The sequence below is a fragment of the Panthera tigris genome, chromosome E3, assembly GCF_018350195.1.
Source record: "Panthera tigris isolate Pti1 chromosome E3, P.tigris_Pti1_mat1.1, whole genome shotgun sequence".
Taxonomy (NCBI): domain Eukaryota; kingdom Metazoa; phylum Chordata; class Mammalia; order Carnivora; family Felidae; genus Panthera; species Panthera tigris.
In genome coordinates, this window is record NC_056675.1 from 32,725,534 (window position 1) to 32,748,697 (window position 23,164).

General features: G+C 40.7%; 1 protein-coding gene across 7 annotated transcripts in view; it reads right to left on the bottom strand.

Annotated features, from left to right (window-relative positions):
• Window positions 1–794: 794 nt before the first annotated feature.
• The window catches only part of ATF7IP2 (activating transcription factor 7 interacting protein 2), a 60,378-nt gene continuing 38,008 nt past the window's right edge, over window positions 795–23,164 (bottom strand). For 5 of the 7 annotated variants that reach the window (XM_042971793.1, XM_042971792.1, XM_042971795.1 and 2 more), the window contains 5 exons: window positions 22,020–22,093; window positions 20,587–20,648; window positions 19,850–19,949; window positions 2,923–3,008; window positions 795–2,311 (listed from right to left, as the gene is read on the bottom strand). In XM_042971793.1, coding sequence (XP_042827727.1) covers window positions 1,898–2,311; window positions 2,923–3,008; window positions 19,850–19,949; window positions 20,587–20,648; window positions 22,020–22,093 — 736 coding nt within the window. In that variant the 3' untranslated portion in view covers window positions 795–1,897. The remainder of the gene's footprint in view (window positions 2,312–2,922; window positions 3,009–19,849; window positions 19,950–20,586; window positions 20,649–22,019; window positions 22,094–23,164) is intronic. The other 2 variants (XM_042971797.1, XM_042971798.1) reach the window with 2 other exon arrangements.

Here is a 23,164-nt window from a genome sequence, read left to right on the forward strand (position 1 = left end):
GGTGGGGCTTCAGGGACCAGGACAGAGGCCCCCAGGGGGCGTGGGCCCCCGCTTACACCAAACCCTGCCCCTCCATACGTGGTAACTGCTTATCTACCGGGGTGAGATTGACACTGACCGAACCAGACACGGCACAGTCACGGGTCCCAGGCACCAACAGATAACTGTCTTGTGGTTTTTTAGATTAGTCTGTTTTTTTTCTTTCCTTTCCTTCTCTTCTCCCTCACCTTTCTACTCTCGTTCTTTCTTCCCCCCTTGGAATCAGCCTCAGAGCTTCTGATTTGACTTTTGATCCGTTCTTATTATATATAAAATATGTATTTTTTTCCTCTCCTCTGGTCATTTAATCAGGCATTTTTACCCTATTCTTTTTACACCTTTTCTGTTTCCCCTTATTTTCCTCTTTCTGGATTAAGCCTATGGTTTCTTTGATTCTCTGCCTGGTCTTTTTTTCCGCCCCTGTCATTTCTTCGTTTGGGATAAGGTTTCTTCCCTTCTCCCCGGGCCCCCGCTTCTCCTTTTTCCCAGGGTTACTTCAGCAGACAAATCAAAGCACATGAGGCGGAAAGTCCAACTCCCCACCATGAGTAGCGAGATAAAGCAGCCAAAGACACAACAGTGCATGCAAGACCCTCTAAAAACACTTCCTCAAATGCCAGGCCCTGGACGGCGTAGGACCTCTTTTTAATGTAGTAGTTGTCACAGGTGCAGGACATAGCACAAGCTGTTACAACGCAGAAAGGCCAGAATCGGGCTCTTCCAGTAGAAATGTCTTAGGAGATAAAGACACAGGAGACCGTAAAATAATAGCTTTATTTATGACTGGAGATGTGAAGATATTCACAAAATGCCAAGGAAAACCATTCCTCGTTCAATTTTTGAAATCTCAGAGCTCAGAGGACTGAGCTTTCACTACAAACCGGGAAAGGACACCTCCCGAACAGACGATTCTTCACACTAAGAGTTGGTGTTCCTTTTCTCACCACCCCCTGGGCCCTGAAGTACACATATCCAGTCTGCTCACGGTTTCCTGGGGAGCTTGTGCTGGCTGCCGCCTCACTTCAGTGCCCCTCAGAGGGGTTCACGGGCCGCATCTCTCGGGGCCCCTTAGTGTTACGTCCTCTCTCCGAGTATGACGGCAGCCAGCAAATGAACAGAGAGTAGCACTGAGGAGTCAGCAAAGGAAAGCCTTGAACCTCAGGCAGACAACTCCATTTTCTGGAGCTGAAATAGAGGGTTGGATACTGTTCTTATCAGAGATACTCTGTGTTTTGTATACACAGCACACAGTGTGTAACTAATTTTATTATAGATATCGAAATATACAAACAAATTTAGGGAAAACCTCCAGGCTCTTTCCCCAAATGACTGACAGGGCCAAAAAGAAAAACACAGGGAGAGGGCAAATGACAAGCCCTTAAGATTTGAACAGAAGGAGAAGACATTTATTTTCGCAAAATCTTGGTGAGCACCTCAGGGATGACCCTTCCTCAGCAGAGAGCTGATTTTTCTTGTACCTACACTGACCACAAAAGCAGGGCACCGAACGCTGCTTTCCAAAGGCACAAGAAGTGGCTGCTCGTATCCTAGGGCTTTGGAGACAGAACAGCAGCGCCTCCATAGTCCCAGAGGTTATGTACACAGCACAGCTGAAGTGACGTGAGTCCAGGGAAGCGTATGTTTTAGAACATATCTTCTGGGAGTACTTATTGAACGCAAATCAGAAATTCATGAAATGAGACGTCACTTACAACATAAGGACGAGGCCTGTCCCTGTTCAAAGGGTTCACAATCTGAACTGGCCCCTGGCAAATAGTGTTAGAGGAACACTGTAAACCAACAACTCAAAAATGAAAAAACAAAACAGTGCGATACAATAAATAATCACCAAAGACTTTTAGGTGAGATTTTCAGAAAACCCAGGGATAGATTTTATATCACAAAATGGTCCATATCGTCCAAAAATGTCTTTTGACTGGACGGTAAAATAGTATTTGTTGGAAGCTAAAAACTGAGATAGAGTACAGGCCATTGGGAGTGGTAAAGCTTTAATTTCTCCGATTTTCTTCCAAATAAACTTATTACTAGGGTTGTCATGGCAGAGAAAGAGGTGATAGCTTTCCACAGGGGCACACTTGGGGTTGATTTTAGCGATGTTCCAAGTCAGCGCGATGCCCCTGGGTCTCAGCACCCGCTTCACTTTGAGCTCAGGCTTCTGCGGGGGAAGCGTGTCTCGGGTTTTGTCTACAAGCTCGGGCAGCAGTGGTGGTGGTTCTGGGAGAGGCGGCAGGTGCTCAAAGGACTCAGGAGCCTAAAAACACATTTAGAAAGTTTAGCGAGCTGGCTCGGCGGGCTCTGGTAATTTACACGCGCGCGACTGCAGTTCTAAATCCCAGTTTTCTGTCCGTTTCTCCAAATCCTCAGGACAAAAGGATGCTTCAAGACTATGTGGGGCTAGGGCCGGTCTTTTTAAGCATAAGCTGCTTTTGGCATTATGATTTGCACACTCTGCAGTGTCACTAATCCAGAACGGTGAGGTCCCAGACATTCTGGATCAATATTCCAGCTCATTTCCAACTTGTGTTCCCAAACGCTGTGCTAGTTTACATGAATGGTGTGAGTGTACATGAACACCCATTTCTCTCCACCGTCATCAACAATGGCGACTGCTCTTAAAAATCTTTTGTATACACACACACACACACACACACACACACACACACACACACACATTTGTATTTGCTTTAACTTTTATAGCTTCTGGAAGACTCCATTATTTTGACTGCATACATAAGGAGATGTACAACAGCACAGTTTTAAAAGCACAAGCTGCATGGGGACCCAAATGTGTCTGCCTAGGTAAATGGGTACTTCCCCTCAATCTGGAAGGAGCATCCCTTATAGAGCATCTCCCATCAGTACCTGGGCTGCATTTTGTGCCACTGGGGTTGTCTCTTTTGAGGTTGAAACCGCTTTTGCGGGTGACTCCAGGGTGGATACTGAACTTTCTGTGAACACAAGGTGTAAGAAGTAAAATTTATCTGCAACAATCAATTCCATAGCCTTTAAGCAAAGCTAGTTACGTCCACCTTAACTTTCTGTATCACAATTATACTGTTAAAACATATACTCCAAGTATTAGGAATCTTGAGACAACAGAAGATGACATATTATTCATATTATTTAATAATAATTAAATGTGAACTAAAGTTACAAAACTGTGAAATAAGATGACAAACTTTTGATAAATATTCAAGACCCAAAGGTGCTAAATACAGCGAACTTTCCTTCAAATGGGACAAGAATTCTCCCCTTAAACACTGAAGTCATTATGTAAGCTGCAAGTAGGAAAAACTACACCCAGGAGAGTGCTCCTGGCTCAGGGCTCTTAGAGGTGGCTCGTGCTCTCTCAGGCCAACAGGATATTTGCAAACAGAGCCATCTGCAATCCTGTATAAATATATGACACACACAAGTCCTAGGAATTCAAATGAAATATCAGGCAGCCTGGAGGTTATAGGACTCTGCTGCGGAGGCTGCTTCAGCCTAGAGGGCATCAGATATACCACTGACCCTTGAACAACACAGGCTCGGTCCACCTAGATGTCGCTGTTTTTCATTAAATGTAGTACAGTCCTGTACAAATATTTTCTCTTCCTTATAACTGTCAAGCCATTTTTTCTCTAGCTTACTGTATTGTAAGAAAACAGTATATACGACATAGAACGCACAAACAGGTGTTGACTGTTTGTTATCAGTAAGGTTTCCAGTCAACGGTGGGTTGTTAGTAGTTACATTCTGGGGAGCCAACAGTCATATGCAGATTTTCTTTACTTTTTTCTTTTTTTTTTTTCTTAGTTTATTTATTTTGAGAGAGCAAGAGAGCAAGTGTGAATGGAGGAGGGGCAGAGAGTGGGAGACAGAGAGTCTCAAGCAGGCTCCACAATGCCAGCGCAGAGCCTGATGTGGGCCTTTGAACTCTCGAACTGTGAGATTATGACCTGAGCCAAAATCAAGAGTTGGATGTATAACTGACTGAGCCACCTGGGTGCCCCTAGGCAGATTTTCTTTTCTTTTCTTTTGTTTTCTTGATAAAAATGTTTAATGTTTATTTATTTTGAGAGAGAGAGAGAGAGAGAGAGAGAGAGAGAGAGGCAGGCAGAGAAAGGGGGATACAGAGGATCCGAAGTAGGTTCTGTGCTGACAGCAGAGAGCCTGATGTGGGGCTCGAACTCACAAACCATGAGGTCATGACCTGAGCCAAAGTTAGACGCTTAACTGAGTGAGTCACCCCACAGATGTTCAGCTGTGTGGAGGCTGGTGTCCCTATCCCCCACATTACCCAGGGTCAACCATAAATTGTGGACTGTGGTAAGGGAGGGGGAGGGAAAAGGGAGAAAAAGGAGAACAGAAGAGAGCTGGTGAAGGGAAGAAAAGGATAAAACAGAGAAAATGTGAGCCTAAGGGAGAGACAGAAGGTTTTAGTTGGCCCAGGACAATGTTCTGAAATTGTATCCATGTAGTTGTATATAATAAGATTTTGCTTATTTAAAAAAATTTTTTTTTTTTACATTTATTTATTTTTGAGAAACAGAGTGAGACAAAGCATGAGCCGGGGAGGGGCAGAGAGAGATGGAGACACAGAATCCGAAGAAGGGTCCAGGCTCTGAGCAAGCGGGTCAGCACAGAGCCTGATGCGGGGCTCAAACCCACGAACTGTGAGATCATGACCTGAGCCGAAGTCGGAGGCTCAACCAACTGAGCCACCCAGGTGCCCCTATTTTTTTTTTAAATAAGCTCCCAAAGTGGGGTTTGAACTCACAACCCTGTGATCAAGAGCCACGTGCACCACCGACGGAGCCAGCCAGACACCCCAACATTTTGTTCATATTTACTGTTGAGTAGCATTTAGCTGTATTATAGATATGCCGCGACCTGTTTCTCCATTTATCCACTGATGGACATTTGCACTGTTTCTAGTTTGGGGCTACATGCATAAAGTGGCCACAAACATACGTGTCAAGTCTTTGTGGATGTGGGTTTTCATTTCTCTTGGGACAATCAATACCTAAGATTAGAATAACGCGGTCACACGGTACAGGTGCAGTTGACCTACTGAACCACCAGATCACTTCGAAAGTGGTTTTACCATTGTACATCCCTACGGCTACGGCCTGGGAATTCTAGGCTGTTCCACATCTGTGCCCACACTCTGTGTATTTTCAGTTGTTCTCCTCTGTAGCCATGTTGCGGCATCTCATTCCAGTCTGCACTGGCCTGGCGAGTGACGATGTCGAGGATGTTCTCTCGTGCCAGTCCACCATCCCCACAGCCTCTACAGTGAAGTGTCATCCGTTTGTTGGCGTTTAATTGGCTCTTTTTCTCCCAAGCATCTTAAGGGAGAAGCTTATCAGATTGCTCATTTTAGACTTTCCATTTTTTCTAATATAAACATTTAATGCTAGTAACTTCCCTCCAAGCACTGCTCTATCTGCTTCCCTCACATTTTGCTGTTTCAATTTTCATTCAGTTGAAAACATTTTCAAATTTCCCTTTTGACTGCTTTGACTCCTGGGTTATTTAGAAACGTGTTTGGTCTGCAAATACCTAGCGATTTTCCAGCGATCCCTGTTACTGATTGTGAATTTAATTCTGCCGTGTCAAAGAACATACCCTGCAGGACTACAGTCCTTTTAAATATACTGGGACTAGTTTTATGGTCCAGAACACAATCTGTCCTATCGCATGTTTCATATGCACTTAAAGAGAAGGTATATTCTGCCATGGTTGAGTTGAGCGTTCTACAAATGTCAGTTAGCTTAAGCTGGGTTGGTAGTGTTGCTCAGGTTTCTACATACCCTGTCAATTGCTGAGAATGGAGTGATGGAACCTCTAATTCTAATGGCTTATTTTTCTATTTGTCATCTCAGTCCTATAAGTTTTTGCATCAGGAATTCTGAAATGCTGTGATTAAGTACATACACATGTAGGTTTCCCAGGTCTTCCTGTTGAAATGACTGCTTTATCATTAGAGATAGTCTTCTTTACCCCTGGTAATATTCCTTGTTCTCAAGTCCATTTGATGGTAATACCGTCACCCCAGCTTTCTCACGACTAGCGTCTGTATGCTTTTGCATAGCTGTCTCCCTCCATCCTTTTAACCTCTCCATGTATTTGTATCTGAAGGGCATCATATAATTATCTTACAGTTGGATCTTGTTTTCTTATCCAGTCCAACAAGGTCTGCTTGTGAATGTAGTATTTAGACCACGAACACTTATTCTAATTATCAGTATGGCTGGGTTTAACTCTACCACCTTGCCTTCTGTTCTCCGTTAGTTTCGTTTGCTCTTTGCATTTTTTGTGGCTTCTCTTAGATTATTTAAAAATTCCATTTTATCCTCACTATGGTCTATTAGCTATACTTGCACTTAAAAAAATTATCGCTCTAGGCATTACCATATGTATCTTCAATAACTTAGTCTGTTTTCAAGTAACATACGAATAAAACGTTAAGACCCTCACAAGAGCATACATCCATTCCTGTCTTATGCACCACTCTTGTCATATATTAACTTCCACATATATTAGAAACTCTACAACATGGTATTACATTCTTTCACATACAGCACTTTCCATCTGCTATCATTTTCATTTTGCTAGAAGAACTTCCTTTATTTTTTTTTCTGCAAATTTTTATTTAAATTCTAGTTGCTTAACATAGTGTAATACTGGCTTTAGGGGTAGAATTTAGTGATTCATCGTTTACACGTAACACCCAGTGCTCGTCATTACAAATACCCTCCTTCATGCCCATCCCCCATCTCCCACCCCCCCCCCCCCATCAACCCTTAGTTTGTTCTCAATCATTAAGAGTCTCTTATGATTTGCTTCCCTCTCTCTCTTTTCCCTTCCCATACGTTCATCGGTTTTCTTTCCTAAATTCCACTAGTGAAATCATATGGTATTTGACTTTCCCTGACTGACTTATTTCACTTAGCATAATATACTCTAGCTCCTTCCCTGCTGTTACCAATTATAAGATTTAATTCTTTCTGGTGGCTGGGTAATAATCCATTGTGTGTAGGTGTGTGTATGTATGTGTATTATCGTACACATACATACACAAACACCTTTAATCCATTCTTCAATTGATGGGACACTTTGGCTCTTTCCATAGTTTGGCTATTGTTGACAATGCTGCTAATAAACATCAGGGTGCATGCACCCCTTAGAACCTGTATTTTTATATCTTTTGGATAAATACTTATTAGTGCAATTGGATTGTATGGTAGTTCCATTTTAAAATTGTTGAGGAACCTCCATATTGTTTTCCAGAGTGGCTGCACCAATTTGCATTCCCACCAACAGTGTTAAGAGGGTTCCCCTTTCTCCATATCTTCACCAACATCTGTTGTTTCCTGTGTTGTTAAATGTTAGCCATTCTGACAGGTGTGAGGTAGTTTCTCAATGTGGTTTTGATTTGTGTTTCTCTGATGATGAGTGATGTTGAGCATCTTTGCAGGTGTCTGTTAGCCATCTGGATGTCTTCTTTGGAAAACTGTCTATTCATGTCTTCTGCCCATTTCTTAACTGGGTTATTTTTGGGGTGTTGAATTTGGTAAGTTCTTTATAGATTTTGGATACTAACCCTGTATCAGATATGTCATTTGCAAATATCTTCTCCCATTCCTTAGGCTGCCTTTTAGTTTTGTTGATTGTCTCCTTTGCTGTGCAGTAGCCTTTTATCTTGATGAAGTCCCAATAGTTTATTTTTACTTTTGTTTTCCTCGCCTCTGCCGATGTGTCTAGTAAGAAGTTGCTACAGCAGAGGTCACAGAGGTTGCTACCTGTGTTTTCCTCTAGGATTTTGATGCTTTCCTGTCTCACATTTAGGTCGTTCATCCATTTTGAATTTATTTTTGTGTATGGTATAAGAAAGTGGTCCAATTTTCCCAACACCATTTGTTGAACAGATGTTTTTTTTCCCATTGGCTATTCTTTTCTGCTTTGGTAAAGATTAGTTAACCATATAGTTGTGGGTCCATTTCTGAGTTTTCAATTCTCCATTGAAATGTTCCACTGATCTATGTGTCTCTGTTTGTGCCAGCACCATATTGTCTTGATGACTACAGCTTTGTAATATAGCTCAAAGTCTGGAATCGTGATGTCTCTACCTTTGCCTTTATTATTCAAGATTGCTTTGGCTGTTCAGGGTCTTTTGTGGTTCCACACAAATTTTAGGATTGTTTGTTCTATCTCTGTGAAGAATGCTGGTGGTATTTTGATAGGGATTGCATTAAATGTGTAGATTGCTTTAGATCATGTAGATATTTTAACAATGTTGGTTCTTCCAGTCCATGAGCATGGATTTTTTTTCCCCCCATTTCATTGTGTCCTCCTAAGTTTATTTTGTAAGTGCTCTTTGGTTTTCAGAGTATAGACCTTTTACCTCTTTGGTTAGGTTTATTCCTAGGTATCTTACTGGTTTTGGTGCAACTGTAAATGGGGTCGATTCCTTGATTTCTTTTTCTGCTGCTTCATTACTGGTGTATAGAGATGCAACAGAAGTACAGAGATATACAGAAGTACATCGATTTTATATCCTTCAACTTTGCTGAATTCATGTATTAGTTCTAGCAATTTTTCTGTTGGAGTCTTTCAGGTTTTCCACAGTAAGTATCATGTCTGCAGATAGCAGAACTCTGACTTCTTCCTTGCTGATTTGGATGCCTTTTATTTCTTTTTGTTGTCTGAGGCTAAGACTTCCAGTACTATGTTAAATGATAATGGTGAGAGTGGATATCCCTGTCTTGTTCCTGACTGCAGAGGAAAAACCTTATTTTTCCCCACTGAGGATATTGGCTGTGAATCTTTTGTATATGGCTTTTATGATGTTGAGGTATGTTCCATCTATACCTACTTTGTTGAAGGTTTTTATTAAGAATGGATGCTGTATTTTGTCAAATGCTTTTTCTGCATTTATTGAGACAGTCATATGGTTCTTATCCTTTTATTAATGTGGTATTATCACACTGATTGGTTTGTGAACATTGAACCACCCCTGCAACCTAGGAACAAATCCCACTTGGTTGTGGTGAATAATTCTTTTAATGTACTGTTGGATTCAATCTGCTAGCATCTTGTTGAGAATTTCTGGGTCCATGTTCATCAGGGATATTGGCCTGTAATTCTCCTTTTAGGTGGGGTCTTTGTCTGGTCTTGGGATATTATATTAATAACTCTTCTTTAAATGTCTGTTAGAATTCCCCTGGGAAGCCATCTGTCCCTGAACTTTTGTTTGTTGGGAGATTTTTTTTTTAATTTTTTTTTTAACGTTTATTTATTTTTGAGACAGAGAGAGACAGAGCATGAACAGGGGAGGGGCAGAGAGAGAGGGAGACACAGAATCGGAAGCAGGCTCCAGGCTCTGAGCCATCAGCCCAGAGCCCGACGTGGGGCTCGAACTCGCGGACCGCGAGATCGTGACCTGAGCTGAAGTCGGATGCTTAACCGACTGAGCCACCCAGGCGCCCCTCCCTGTTGGGAGATTTTTAATTACAGATCCAATTTCTTTGCTGGCTATGGGCCTGCTTAAATTTTCTATTTCTTCCTGTTTCAGTTTTGGTAGTGTGTATGTTTCTAGGAATTTGTCAATTTCTTACACATTGCCCTGGTTTTTTTGGCAATTTTTCATAATATTTTCTTAAATTTTTTTTTGTATTTCTGTATTTGTGGTGATATCTTTCATTTGTAATTTTATTTATTTGGATCTTTTCTCTTTTCTTTTTGATAAGTTTGGCTAGGAGTTTATCAATTTTATTCTTTCAAAGAGCCAGCTTAGTTTCATTGATGTATTTGTTTGTTTGTTTCTATATCATTTATTTCTGCTCTAATCCTTGTTTTCTCCTTCTCCTGCTCACTCTATTTGCTGTTCCTTTTCTAGCTCCTTAAGGTTAGGTGGCATATTTGACTTTTCTTGCTTCTTGAGGTAAGCCTGTATTGCAATATTTTTCCCTCTTAGCAGAGCCTTTGCTGCATCCCAAAAGTTTTGCACTATTGTGCTTTAATTTTCAAGCACGAGTGGGAGAGGGACACAGAAAGAGGGAGAGTCCCAAGCAGGCTCTGTGCTATCAGCACAGAGCCTGATGTGGGCCTTGAACTCACAAACCATGAGATCATGACCTGAACTGAAATCAAGAGTTGGATGCTTAACCAACTGAGCCACCCAGGTGCCCCAACCCATTTATTCTTTAGTAGGATATTTTTTAATCTCCATGTATTGTGGTCTTTCCAAATTTTTTGTTGTGGTTGACTTCAAGTTTCATAGCACTGTGGTCTGAAAATATGCATGCATGATCTCAGTCTCTTTGTGCTTGTTGAGGGCTGATTTGTGATCTATTCTGGAGAATATTCTATATGCACTTGAAAAGTATGTGTATTCTGCCACTTTAGGATAAAATGTTCTGAATAAATCCGTTAAGTCCATCTGGCCCAATGTGCCAATCAAAGCCGCTGTTTCTTTGATTTTCTGTTTAGATGATTTGTCCATTGCTGTGAAAGTGGGTTGTTGAAGTCCCATACTATTATTGTGTTATTATCTGTGAGTTTCTTTATGTTTGTTATTAATTGATTTGTATATTTGGGGGCTTCCACTTGGGGGCATAAATATTTACAGTTGTTAGATTTTGTTTTTAATGTATTATATTTATTATTATTTATTTTTTCATTTAGTTTATTATTTATTTTAGAGAGACCACACACGTGTGAATGGGGGAGAGGGGCAGGGGAGGAAGGGAGGGAGGGAGGGAGAGAGAGAGAGAGAGAGAGAGAGAAAGGGAGAGAGGGAGGGAGAATCTTAAGCAGGCTCCATGCTCAACGCAGAGCCTAACGTGGAGCCTGGGATTATGATCAGAGCTGAAATTGAGTCGGATGGTCAAATGACTAAGCCACCCAGACGGCCCACAACTGTTAGATCACCTTGATGGACAGACCCCTTAATTATGATATAATGCCCTTCTTCATCTTTTCTTAAGTCTTTGGTTTAAAATTTAGTACTTCTGATATAAGTATGCCTACTCTGGCTTTATTTTGGCATCCATTAGCCATGATAGATGGTTCTCCATTCCTTTATTTTCAGTCTGCACATATGTTTAGGTCTAAAATGAGTCTCTTCAGGAAACCATCAAAACCTTAGAGGAGAAAGGAGGAAAAAACCTCTCTGACCTCAGCTGCAGCAATTCTTACTTGACACATCTCCAAAGGCAAGGGAATTAAAAGCAAAAATGAACTATTGGGACCTCATGAAGATACAAAGCTTCTGCACTGCAAAGGAAACAATCAACAAAACTAAAAGGCAACCAATGGAATGGGAAAAAATATCTGCAAATGACATATCAGACAAAGGGCTAGTATCCAAAATAAAGAACTCACCAAACTCCACACCCGAAAAACAAATAATCCAGTGAGGAAATGGGCAGAAGACATGAACAGACACTTTTCCAAAGAAGACATCCAGATGGCCAACAGGCACATGAAAAGATGCTCAACATCACTCCTCATCAGGGAAATACAAATCAAAACTACACTGAGATACCACCTCACGCCAGTCCACAGTGTGGGGGTTCCTCAAAAAATTAAAAATAGATCTACCCTATGACCAGCAATAGCACTGCTAGGAATTTACCCAAGGGATACAGGAGTGCTGATGCATAGGGGCACTTGTATCCCAATGTTTATAGCAGCACTCTCAACAATAGCCAAATTATGGAAAGTGCCTAAATATCCATCAACTGATGAGTGGATAAAGAAATTGTGGTTTATATACACAATGGAATACTACTTGGCAATGAGAAAGAATGAAATATGGCCTTTTGTCACAATGAGGATGGAAATGGAGAGTGTTATGCTAAATGAAATAAGTCATACAGAGAAAGACAGATACTATATGTTTTCACTCTTATGTGGATCCTGAGAAACTTCACAGAAGACCATGGGGAAGGGGAAGGAAAAAAAAAGTTAGAGAGGGAGACAGCCAAACCATAAGAGACTCTTAAAAACGGAGACTAAACTGAGGGTTGATGGGGGCTGGGAGGGAGGGGAAGGGAGGGTGGGTAATGGGCATTGAGGAAGTCACCTGTTGGGATTAGCACTGGGTGTTGTATGGAAACCAATTAAACAATAAATTTCATATTCAAAAAATAAATAAAATAAGTCTCTTGTAGGCAGCATATACACGACTTGTTTTATTTGTCCATTCTGATACTCTATGTCTTTTGACTGGAGCATTTAGTCAATTTACATTCAGAGTGGTACTGAAAACATAGGAATTTAGCGCCATTGTGTTATCTGTAAAGTTGGTGTTTCTGGTGATGTTCTCTGTTCCTTTTGGTCTTTTTTCCCTTCCCCACTCAGAGTCTGCCCCTTTAATATTTCTTGCAGGGCTGTTTTAGTGGTCATGAACTCCTTTAGTTTTTACTTGCACGGGAAACCCTCTCTCCTTCTATTCTGAATGACAGCCTTGCTGGATATGCAGCCTGACTGCACATTTTCCCCGTTCAGCATGTTGAACAAATCATTCCACTCCTTTCTGACCTGCCAAGTTTCTGTGGACAGATCTGATGTGACCCTGATTTATTTTCTCTTATAGGTTAAGGACATTTTCCCCCTTGCTACTTTCAGGATTCTTTCCTTGTCTATGTATTTTGTGAATTTGACTACGATATGCCTTGATGATGGCCAGCTTTTGCTGAATTTAATGGCAGTTCTCTGTGCTTCTTGGATTTTGAAGTCTGTTTCCTTATTAGGGAAGTTTTCAGCTATAATCTGCTTAAATAAACCCTCTCCTCCTTTTTCTTTCTCTTCTTCTTCTGGGACTCCTATGATATGAAAGTTTACACATTTAAGGAGTTGCTGTGTTCTCTAAATGTACAATTATGATCCAATACATTTTTTCCCTCTTTTTTTCCGCTTCATTATTTTTCATAATTTTATCTTCTATATCACTCATTTGTTCCTCTGCTTCATCCGTCCTCAGTGTCACTGCATCCATTTGGGTTTGCATCTCAATTACAGCATTTTTTATTTTGGCCTTTGACTAGTGTTTTGTTCTTTGATCTCTGCAGTAATGGATTCTCTAAGTGTCTTCTATGTTTTTCTCAAGCCCAGCTAGTATCCTTGTGATTACTGAATTCCTCCGTCTTGTCATTTTGTCTGGGCCACTGGTCTGTTTGTGTGTGTGATTGTTAGGAAAGTCTGTTGTATTCCTACTCTTGAGAATAATGGCTGTTACAGGGGTAAAAAAAAAAAAACAAAAACAAAAACAAAAAAAAAAACAAAAAAAAAAACTAGATCCTAAGTGTGTTTTGGTGTGCTTGTTAAAAGAAGTAGATCCATAAATAAATAAATAAACAAATAAAGCAATATTTAAAAATAAATTTAAAAAAAATGAAGGTAAATCCTGGGTGTGCTTTGGTCTGCTTGTTAAAATAAGTTAGATCCAAAAAAAAAAAAAAAAAGGAAGCTAGGTCCAGTTTCCCCTAGAGCCAAAGCTTTGCAGCAGTCCAAGATCACTGACTTTGTGCATTGGGGGGGGGGGGGGGGGGGTCCTGTGCTGGCCTCCCGGAGGTGGAGCCTGCTATGCTGATTCTCAGGTGAACTTGCCCTAATGGAGGTGCATCTCCCGGCGGGGGGGGGGGGGGGGGCGGGGGGTGCTTGGTGTAAGCGGCTCTAGCCTCCACTGGATGGCACTGTTTTGCTCATTGAAGTCGGTCCGTGCTGATGGGTAGAGGTGGGGGGAACTGAGGCGTAGAGGGTGAGGGGGTGGGGATGGCACTGCCTTGCTCTCTCCTCCTAGGAGCTGGGAGTTTGTGCCCACCGCCCTTCAGGATGCCCTCAGAGAAATGTGAATCATCACCTTTCTTGTGTGCCCCACTGCTGCCAAATCCCTGCCTTCACCCTGCCTGTGTCTGAGCTGTCCACCTGCCAGGCAGCACGGTACTGCTGTGTTCTATGTTGGGTGCGAGCCTGGGTTTCAAAACTCCAAACTCCAAGACGCAGACCCCCGCTGATCCTCTGGGGGAGGGTCTTGCCTTGCTTCTGCCTTTTGCTAGTCTGTCCCAGAAGAGCAGTCGCAGAACTGCACGGCGGTTAGGAGTTCACGGTAAACTGCACAACAAGGCTGGCACCAAGGTTTGCTGCCCCCAGCTGGTGTCTGCTCCTACGCTAGCAAACAGGGCAGCATGCTGGCGCCACCAGTTCTGTTTGTCCCCAGAGAGGCCATGCCACCACTCCCACACGTACTCCAAGCAGGGGAACCGTTTCTTCCTGTGCCACCCAAGGGATCCTCAGACCACGGTGCCTGCTCCCGGGTCTCCACCCTCCTTCCCCACCTGCTAAGCCCACCAGGCACGGCCACAGCGATGGCGTAGCCCTCTAAAACTTGAGACTTTGCGCTCCACTGCTTGTAATAACCTGCAGCAGTCAGCCTTTCTTCTTTTCCCGGTTGATGGTTTCGAGGAAGATTTTCTTCTTGTGCAATCCGCTGCAGGTGTTCTCTCTCTCTCTCTCTGTTGCTCCCTTCTCTGTGATCAGGGCTCCCTTCCGTTCGCAGCACCCACAGCTCTTTTCTCCCCTAAATCAAGTCTCTGCAGCTCCCCTTCCACAACATGGCTGTTTTCCTACTTTCAGTTGTGCAGTTTTCCTCCGTCAGGCCTCGGGTCGATTTCCTGGGTATTCAGAATGATTTGATATTTATCTAGCTGTGTTCAAGAGAGGAGGCAAGTTTAGGGACCTCTACCCCTCCCAGAACTTCCTTTATTTTTAATCATGAAGGTTTACTGGCAACAAATGTTATCTTAAAAAGTCTTTTTATATATTTATTTTGAGAGAGAAAGAGCATGTGTGTGGGAGGGGGGAGAAGCAGAGCGAGAGGGAATCTGAAGCAGGCTCGTCTCCACCAGTAGCACAGAGCCCAATGCGAGGCTCGAATTCACGAACCATGAGAATGCATGAACCTGAGCTGAAACCAAGAGTCGAATCCTTAACTGAGTGAACCACCCACATGTTCCTATCTAAAAAAGTCTCAATTTTGCTTTCACTTTTGAAAGATATACTTGGTAAGGATTTTTCCCCCCGGCCTTTTAATGATGTCATTTGACTGTCTTTTGGTTTGCACAGTTCCAAATGAGAAAACTGAATTCTTCATTCTTCTCTCTATATTTTATGATACACTTTTTTTTCTTAAAAACAATTTTTGGTTTTTTTTCTGATTGCTTTTAAGATTTTTTTCTCTTTATCCCTGGTTTTCAGGAATTGATTATGAGGTACCTTGATATGGTTTTCTTTGTATTTATCCTCCTTGGAATTTACTGAAGTTCTTAATTATGTGCGTTTGTGCTTTTCATTAAATTTAGAAAACTTCTGACTATATATGTATGTAGGTCCACTTGGTATTATCCCACAGCTCATTAAAAAACTCTTACTCCTTTTTTCCCCAGCCTTTTTTCTTTTCTCTTTTTAATCTTCCTTTAATTTGGATAGTTTCTTTCTAAGCTATTTGGTCAGGTACTATTTCTTCCAATTTACCAATTTGTTTTCCTTCTTCTGTGTTTAATATGCTGTTTTTTTCTAGTCACTGAATTTTGTTTTCTAATTTGGTTCTATTTTATATATTTTCTTTCTCTTATTATGTTCCTGTGTACTTTTTATCTTTGAGCATATTTCTTTTTTCTTTTTTCAATTTAAATTCTTTATGTAATCTCCCAGTTTGGAGCTCAAACTCCAGATCAAGAGCCAGGTGCCCCAGTTTGAGCATATTTATATCACATCTTTCAAAGTCCCTCTCTGTTAATTTTGTCATCTCTGTCATTTCTAAGTTTGTTTCAAATAGATTGATTTTTCTCTTGGTTATGGATTCAATTTTTTAAAGAAAAATTTTTTTAACATTTATTCATTTTTGAGAGAGAGATGGAGCATGAGCGGGGGAGGGGCAGAGAGAGAGGGAGACACAGAATCTGAAGCAGGCTCCAGGCTCTGAGCTGTCAGCACAGGGCCTGACGTGGGGCTTGAACTCACGGACCATGAGATAATGACCTGAGCTGAAGTCGGACGTTCAACCGACTGAGGCACCCAGGCGCCCTGGATTCCAATTTTTTTTTTTTATCTTTGTATCTCTAGTGACTTTTAAATTGGATAATGGATATTATAAAATGTAAATGGCTGTATGTCGAATTCTATTCTCTCTCATTTTAAACAGAACACAGTGAGCTTTGTGTGGTAAGCCATCAAGTTACATGTAGTTCAGCTTGATCCTTTCGAAGTTTGTTTTTAGATTTTATTAGGGTAAGGCTACAGTTGGCTTTGCTCTAAGATGAGTTTACACCCAGATATTCAGAAGACTCTGCCACGATAGCTGGTCAAAATGGAAACATTTCCTACCTGTGAGCATAAAGCTCTTTGGTCATTCTTTGCCCAGATGTATTGAGTTTCACTCTACCCATGTGTGGCTTAATACTTCAGTAAGGACTCAAGAGGATTCTATGCTAACCTCCTGGGGCTCTTTCTCTGAGTGGCTTCCTGATTCTGATACTATAGTCTTCCCTTTCTCTCCAGCTGCCTTAGCCTCTCTGGAGGCCAATCTCTGTCTCCTCACCTCAGCAAGACAGACATTCTCTGCTTGGGAGCTCCTACCGTGTACCACAGTCTAGGAAGGGAGTTGGGACGATCTGTACAGCTCATCTCATTCACTGCCTTCTCTCAGGGGTTGTAGTTCCTATCCTGCAATATCTGAAAAGGTTTTTAAAAATTACATCTTGTTTAGTTTAGTGTGTTTATGGCAGAAAAGGGAAGTCTGGGATCATTTACTCACATCACTACTCTCTACACATACATTTGTAACTTTTTTCTCTTGTTATATTACTAACACGTTTTCATCAACACATGTACTTCTTCTACAGCATTATTTTTAATGGCTGAATACTGCTGCACCATATAAATGTGTGTAATCAATCCTATATTTCTAGGAATTTAAGGGTTTCCAAAGTTTTATCACAAATAGCACTGTGATGAACATTTTCAAAGAATTTCGGGGTCAAAAGGCTTCCATATTTGTAAAGTTTTTGACATTGATAAAAATGTCATCCAGAAAGATTCACACTCCCATTCACAGTGTGCAAAATTATATTTCCTTTAAAACTCTTTAGTGGAAAATCTGCCGCACTAATTGAACATTTTGGTGGGAAAGTAAACTATGTGATAAACATTGTGCTAAAAGGATGGGAACTTACAGATTAATAAAGACACGGATGCTGTAGAAAAGAAGTTCAGGTGCTTTCAGGAAGACATATGTAAAGAAATGATTACAGAACGGTGTAATCAAGCTATAATATGGGCGTGTGCCACATACCAATGGTAAGGAGAACCTGGAAGGAACAGTGTAGCCAAAGTGTCTAAACTGAATATGAAAGGATGAAGAGTGGGGACATCACACAAGCCTAGGGAGGCCCAGAGGGGAGAGGTGTCCCGACAAAGGGAACCGCACACGTGGAGGTGGTGAGGAGAGGAAGCAGCCCTCCCTGTTGAGAGGCGATTAAGGCACAGCTAAGGGATTTGTAGAACATAAGCTAGAAAAGTTTGCAGGGTCTACGTCATTAAGGATTCTGTCGTGCTAAGGAGTTTTGATTTGTACACACAGGTGTGTACACAGGAAGCAGTATTGCAGTGACAGCTTGCAAGAGTCACCAGAAGCACTAAGTTTAGGGCAGAAACATTACTTACTAGGTCATGACGGAAGACCAGGCTAAAGGTGATGGAATTCTGAAATAAGAAAATACATGGACCAGGCCGGTTGGCTTTTCAGGAGACAGAACTGATGGGCTTGAAAAGTGACGAGACCGTGGAATGAGGCAGATCTAAGCGTCAAAAGTGTTTCCTTTTGTCTAGGAAAACTGTCTAGCTTGGAAAATGGAGTGAGCTGGTGATACCATTCATCAAGACTGGGAATACAGGAGACAGTCTAGGTTTGACCTGAGAAACGAACCTTTATTGAGAAGTGGATATTCTACAAGATAAACAGACTCATGTTATCATGGGTCAGCAGCATGAATTAACATGATCTCTCTGTCCAACTGCTAGATTTCAGACTAAAGCCCCCCAAGTTAGAGGTCTGATTTATCTTCTTAAGCAGTGACGAATCTGTGTTCCTACTTTTTATTTTATTGTGTCTCAAATCCTGTACTTTGGGGAATAAGCTGAGGGACTCCCTGAGCCTGCACTGATGAGTTAACAAGGCAGAAAGAATTACAAAGCCATAGGATGCTCACACCCAAGTATGGGTAAACAAGATTAGGTGAATAAGGATAGAGAAGGGGGGGCAAAGGTCCCCAGAATAGAGGAGGGGGCAAAGGCCCCCAATACAAAGGTATATGAGGTAAGCAAGATAAGGTATTCAGGGCAAAAGGGCTCCCCAATTTAGTACTATAGCAGAAAGCTGCTTTCACAGGAAGGAAGAACCAAATTAGGTAAACAGGTAAATAGGGCTACAGACCTCTGTGCTGTGGGTGAAGCTGCCCAGAGTGGAGCTGATTAACAAAAGAAAGGTGTCTTGTTAACCCTGAGGTTATGTGCTCTGTCTTATCCTCTAGGCTAGCCAAGATAAACAGACACGGGGCCTCCTGTCTGCCCTTAACAACCATCTACCCATCTGCCTGGTGTCAGGATTTTGTTTTGTTCTTAACCCAAACCCCTAAACCCCTTCAAGACCCCCTTTCCCTCACGTCCATGAGTTACTGTTCACAGTTTCATTGCCTCTTTGTGCACGTCCATTACCATGTTTGTAAGCCTTCTTATCCTAATAAAAATGGAGCAAGGACCCTTAATCGGGGCTCTTTTCCCGGATATTAGCCATCTCTCGCTTTTAATTCTGTGTCCGCTCTCTTGCTGGTCAAGAGAGAACTTTAGACTTAGAGTCTACGGCACTGTACCATGTAGTTTAGAAACAATTTGTAATCTGAATTAACAACCAACTGATTATTATAGATTCCAACTCATTTTCAGATTTATATTTGTAATTTTCATCACTAAACTGGAAATTGAAGGGTTTCTTAATTCTATCATGAGGTACCTGGAGATTTCAGTGGTTCCAACCTTTGTTTGGGTCCACAGTTGAAAGGGGAGAAGGAGTTAGACTATATATTTCCTATGCTAATCTCCATTTTTAAATATTACACCATTTTACTATTGCTAATAAGCAATATTTCAAGAGTTTATCAAGAGTTTCAAAAACATTCAAGTGCAGTTATTAAGGGCTGAAACTCTATAACTCATTACTAGTCCCAGACGACTATATTTTACTTCTTTCTCTTTAACTCTGAGAAAGAGGGCGCTGTTCCTCTTCCCTTTCATGTTATGCCCTAGCTTCCTCTCACAGTGCTAATGTTATAGTTAAAGAAAAAAGGTGTGTACCAGAGAAGAGATTCATAATAGCCCCAAACAACCCAATGTCTTTCAGTGAGTGAATACAAACTATTTTATACATCTATACCACAGAATATTACTCAGCAGCAAAAGGGAATACTACTGATACACAACTCTGGTGACCCTCTGAGGGAATTATGTTAAGTAAGGAAAAGAAGCCAATCTCAAAAAGATACACGCATATCATCACAGAACACCCACAGATGGTTGTGTCATTGGACTGTGGTGACCATCACGTGAATCTCTACATGATAAAACTGCACAGAACTACACACACACATATACTAACACACTGAAACAAACTTTATAAATGTGTCAAATGCTTTCTGAATTGTTACCTTCCATCGTACTTAAGAAGGAAAGACAACTCCTTTACCTGCGTTGCAGTTTGATCGGGCTTCTTTTGTCAGATCGATCACAGAATCAAATTTCTTTTTCTCTGTGGCCTGAAAAGTTGTTGTTAAACAAGATTTTGCCTCCATAACAGAACATATTTTTAAAAAAATAAAACACAAATTTTAAATTACCATTTAGAAGATAGAACATCCTATAAGTCCTTAAGGTTTAATTTAATTCTATGAGGGAGAAGCTCAGGAAATACTACGTGGTTTTTCACAATATGACTAAGCAAAGTCTGAGTTAATTTGGTAAGTAAGTATGGTTTTGAAATATGTTTATCATTAAGTGTTTGCTTTTTTTAAATTTTTTCTCTCTCTTAATGTTTATTTTTGACAGAGAAGAGTGCCTGTGCCTGGGTGCATGAGAATAGGAGGGGCAGAGACAGAAGGAGACAGAGGATCTGATGTGGGCTTTGTGCTGACAGCAGAGAGCCTGATCCCAATGCAGGGCTTGAACTCATGAACTGTGAGATCACAACCTGCGCCAAAGTTGAATGTGTAATCGACTGAGCCACTCAAGTGCCCTGTTTGCTTTTTAATGTTTAAGCTAGACTGGACCATGGGTATGCCAAGTAGTCAGACATTAATTTCACAGAGAATGAATCTCCCGAAGAATGAATAACAAAACTAAGTCATCCAACATGTAGCAACACTCAAGTTCACAGAACTAACATATTCAAATAAACAGCACTCAGAAACAATATTTATTACCTACCTGAACTTCTGTTTCAGCATTTGGTAGACTGTTAGAATTTCCTGATGTAGGTTTTCCAGTATCTGAAAGACAATTATTAAAATACCAACATTTGACAAGTTTATTAAGCAATTAAATATTTATGAACTTTGTAATATATACAAATGCTAAAACACAATAATGAGGATCCTAATTAACCATTTACCAAGTATGGGTACATAGCCACAAAAAGTAATTCAATGGACATACCTATTCCAAAGACCAAGGAACAGTGCAAACAAACAAAAAATCTAATTTTTGTTCAAAAGATTTTGTTCTTCTGTGACTTTACAACTGTATTAGTGACCCTTTTTTGAAAATCCATCTGTAAATTAACATAGCATTTGAGGAAAGACGCACATTTTTTATTCACAGTATTTCTAAACTAGACTACTGGAGAGGGCTGAAGAGCATTCGATCCGGAACCAGTAGAAAATCTCAGATCAATGCTTAATATCCCTTGTAACTATCTGATTCACAATCTTAACAGTCCAAACCCTGGGGGCAATTCAGGAGATACATAAGTGGAGGCAAAGCTTTCTGAAATCAAGATGCAAATACTCTAAAATAGTAAAATGTGAAAAGGAAATGGATAATTTTGAATGAGAACTTCTAGGCCAACAAGAAAGCCATTTTAAAAGAGACAAACTGGGGCGCCTGGGTGGCTCAGTCGGTTGAGAGACCGACTTCGGCTCAGGTCACGATCTCATGGTTTGTGAGTTCGAGCCCCGCGTCGGGCTCTGTGCTGACAGCTCAGAGCCTGGAGCCTGCTTCTGATTCTGTGTCTCCCTCTCTCTCTGCCCCTCCCTCACTCATGCTCTGTCTCTCCCTGTCTCAGAAATAAATAAACATTAAAAAAAATTTAAAAAAAATAAAAATTAAGAAAAAATAAAAGAGACAAACTTTAGAAATCTTAGGTTAAAGTTTTTAAGTAAGTGAAATAAGACAGAAACTCTAAAGAACAACAAAGTATTCTCAAAGAAAGTAAAAGTTAAAACATCAAAGATGCAAAACAACAGCCAGACTTTAAATCTTAAGTGGACTGTAAGGTAACTTAAAAGACAAAACAAAAAGACAAACAAAAAACAAATCTGTTCCCCCAACACAGGCCAGAGCAAACATGGAAAAATAATGTATACGAAAGGGTAAGTAGTTTCAAAACTCAAAAAGCCATTAAACACAATAAACAAAAGGCCATAAATTGATAAACACGAGTTTAAAAAGAAACCTCAGTTATATCAAGGAATCGTTTACTTATTCAGATATAAATTAAAACACAGACATAAATTAAAACACTTTTGGAACCAGAATTAAAATATTTATTTATTGAAAGATAATATTCAATTCTCTATTAGAAAAAAACTGATTTGAGGTTTTCTAATTTGATAGATGATATTTTAATCAACTTCAGATACCTGTTGGATTTGATGTAATTGGAGCTGTCAAATTAGGACTTTCCACAGAAATCAACATAACATCATCATTGTTACTAAAATGATAAAGAAAATTAAAAACAAAAATAAACTAAACATGCATTATTAGGCTGAAACATGCAATGTGGTTAGAATTCTGACTTAACATTTCATAACTGACACGTTTTAATCTAACAATTGTGGGCAGAGGGAGAGAGATGATAAGTATACAATATACATAAGTGTTCAACACATACAAGTCACTCTAACATGTATACTTGCCTTCATGAAAATTAAAAGTATAACTGAAAGAAACCCATTAAGACACTTAGACTCTTCCAGATACAGGACTATAACAAACAAAGCTATAACAAATTAGTTCTGCTACGATTCTACATTGTATCACTATAGTAGAAATAGTTACCATGCATTTACTAAACTAAACAAAGTTGGTAAATGATGCTGATTGCGGTTACAGAATATCCTGAGTCAGAAGACTGTCTTCAGCTCCCATTTGACCCGGACTCCTTTCATGAGTTTATATTATTTTTTAAAGTTTATTTATTTGAGAGAGAGGAAGGAAGAGAGAGAGAGAGAGAGAGAGAGAGAGAGAGAGAGAGAGAATATGAATGGGGGAGGAGGAGAGAGCGAGGGAGAGAGAATCCCAAGCAGGCTCTGGGCTGTCAGCAAAGAGCTCAATCTCATGAACCACGAGCTGAAATCAAGAGTTGGATGCTTAACCCACTGAGCCATCCAGGTGCCCTGAAATAAGAGAGGCCTAAACATAATTCCGTCTTTCCTTTTTTTTTAAAGTAGGCTCCACCCTGGGCATGGGTTCCCACAGGCCTTAAACTCACAACCCTGAGATCAAGACCTGAGCTCAGATCAAGAGTCAGACATTCAACCGACTGAGCCACCCAGGTGCCCCTACTACTTTCGTGAGTTTGATATTTAAAATCAGAATCTTTAATGAAATCTTGACAAAAATTTCATTGAGCCCATAAAATTGTTAGATGAATTTTCTATGCACAGAGTTACACCACTTTCTAAATTAAAAAAAAAAAAAATTAATGTTTATTTGAGAGAGACAGAGTGTGAGCAGGGGAGGGGCAGAGAGAGAGGGAGACACAGAATCCAAAGCAGGCTCC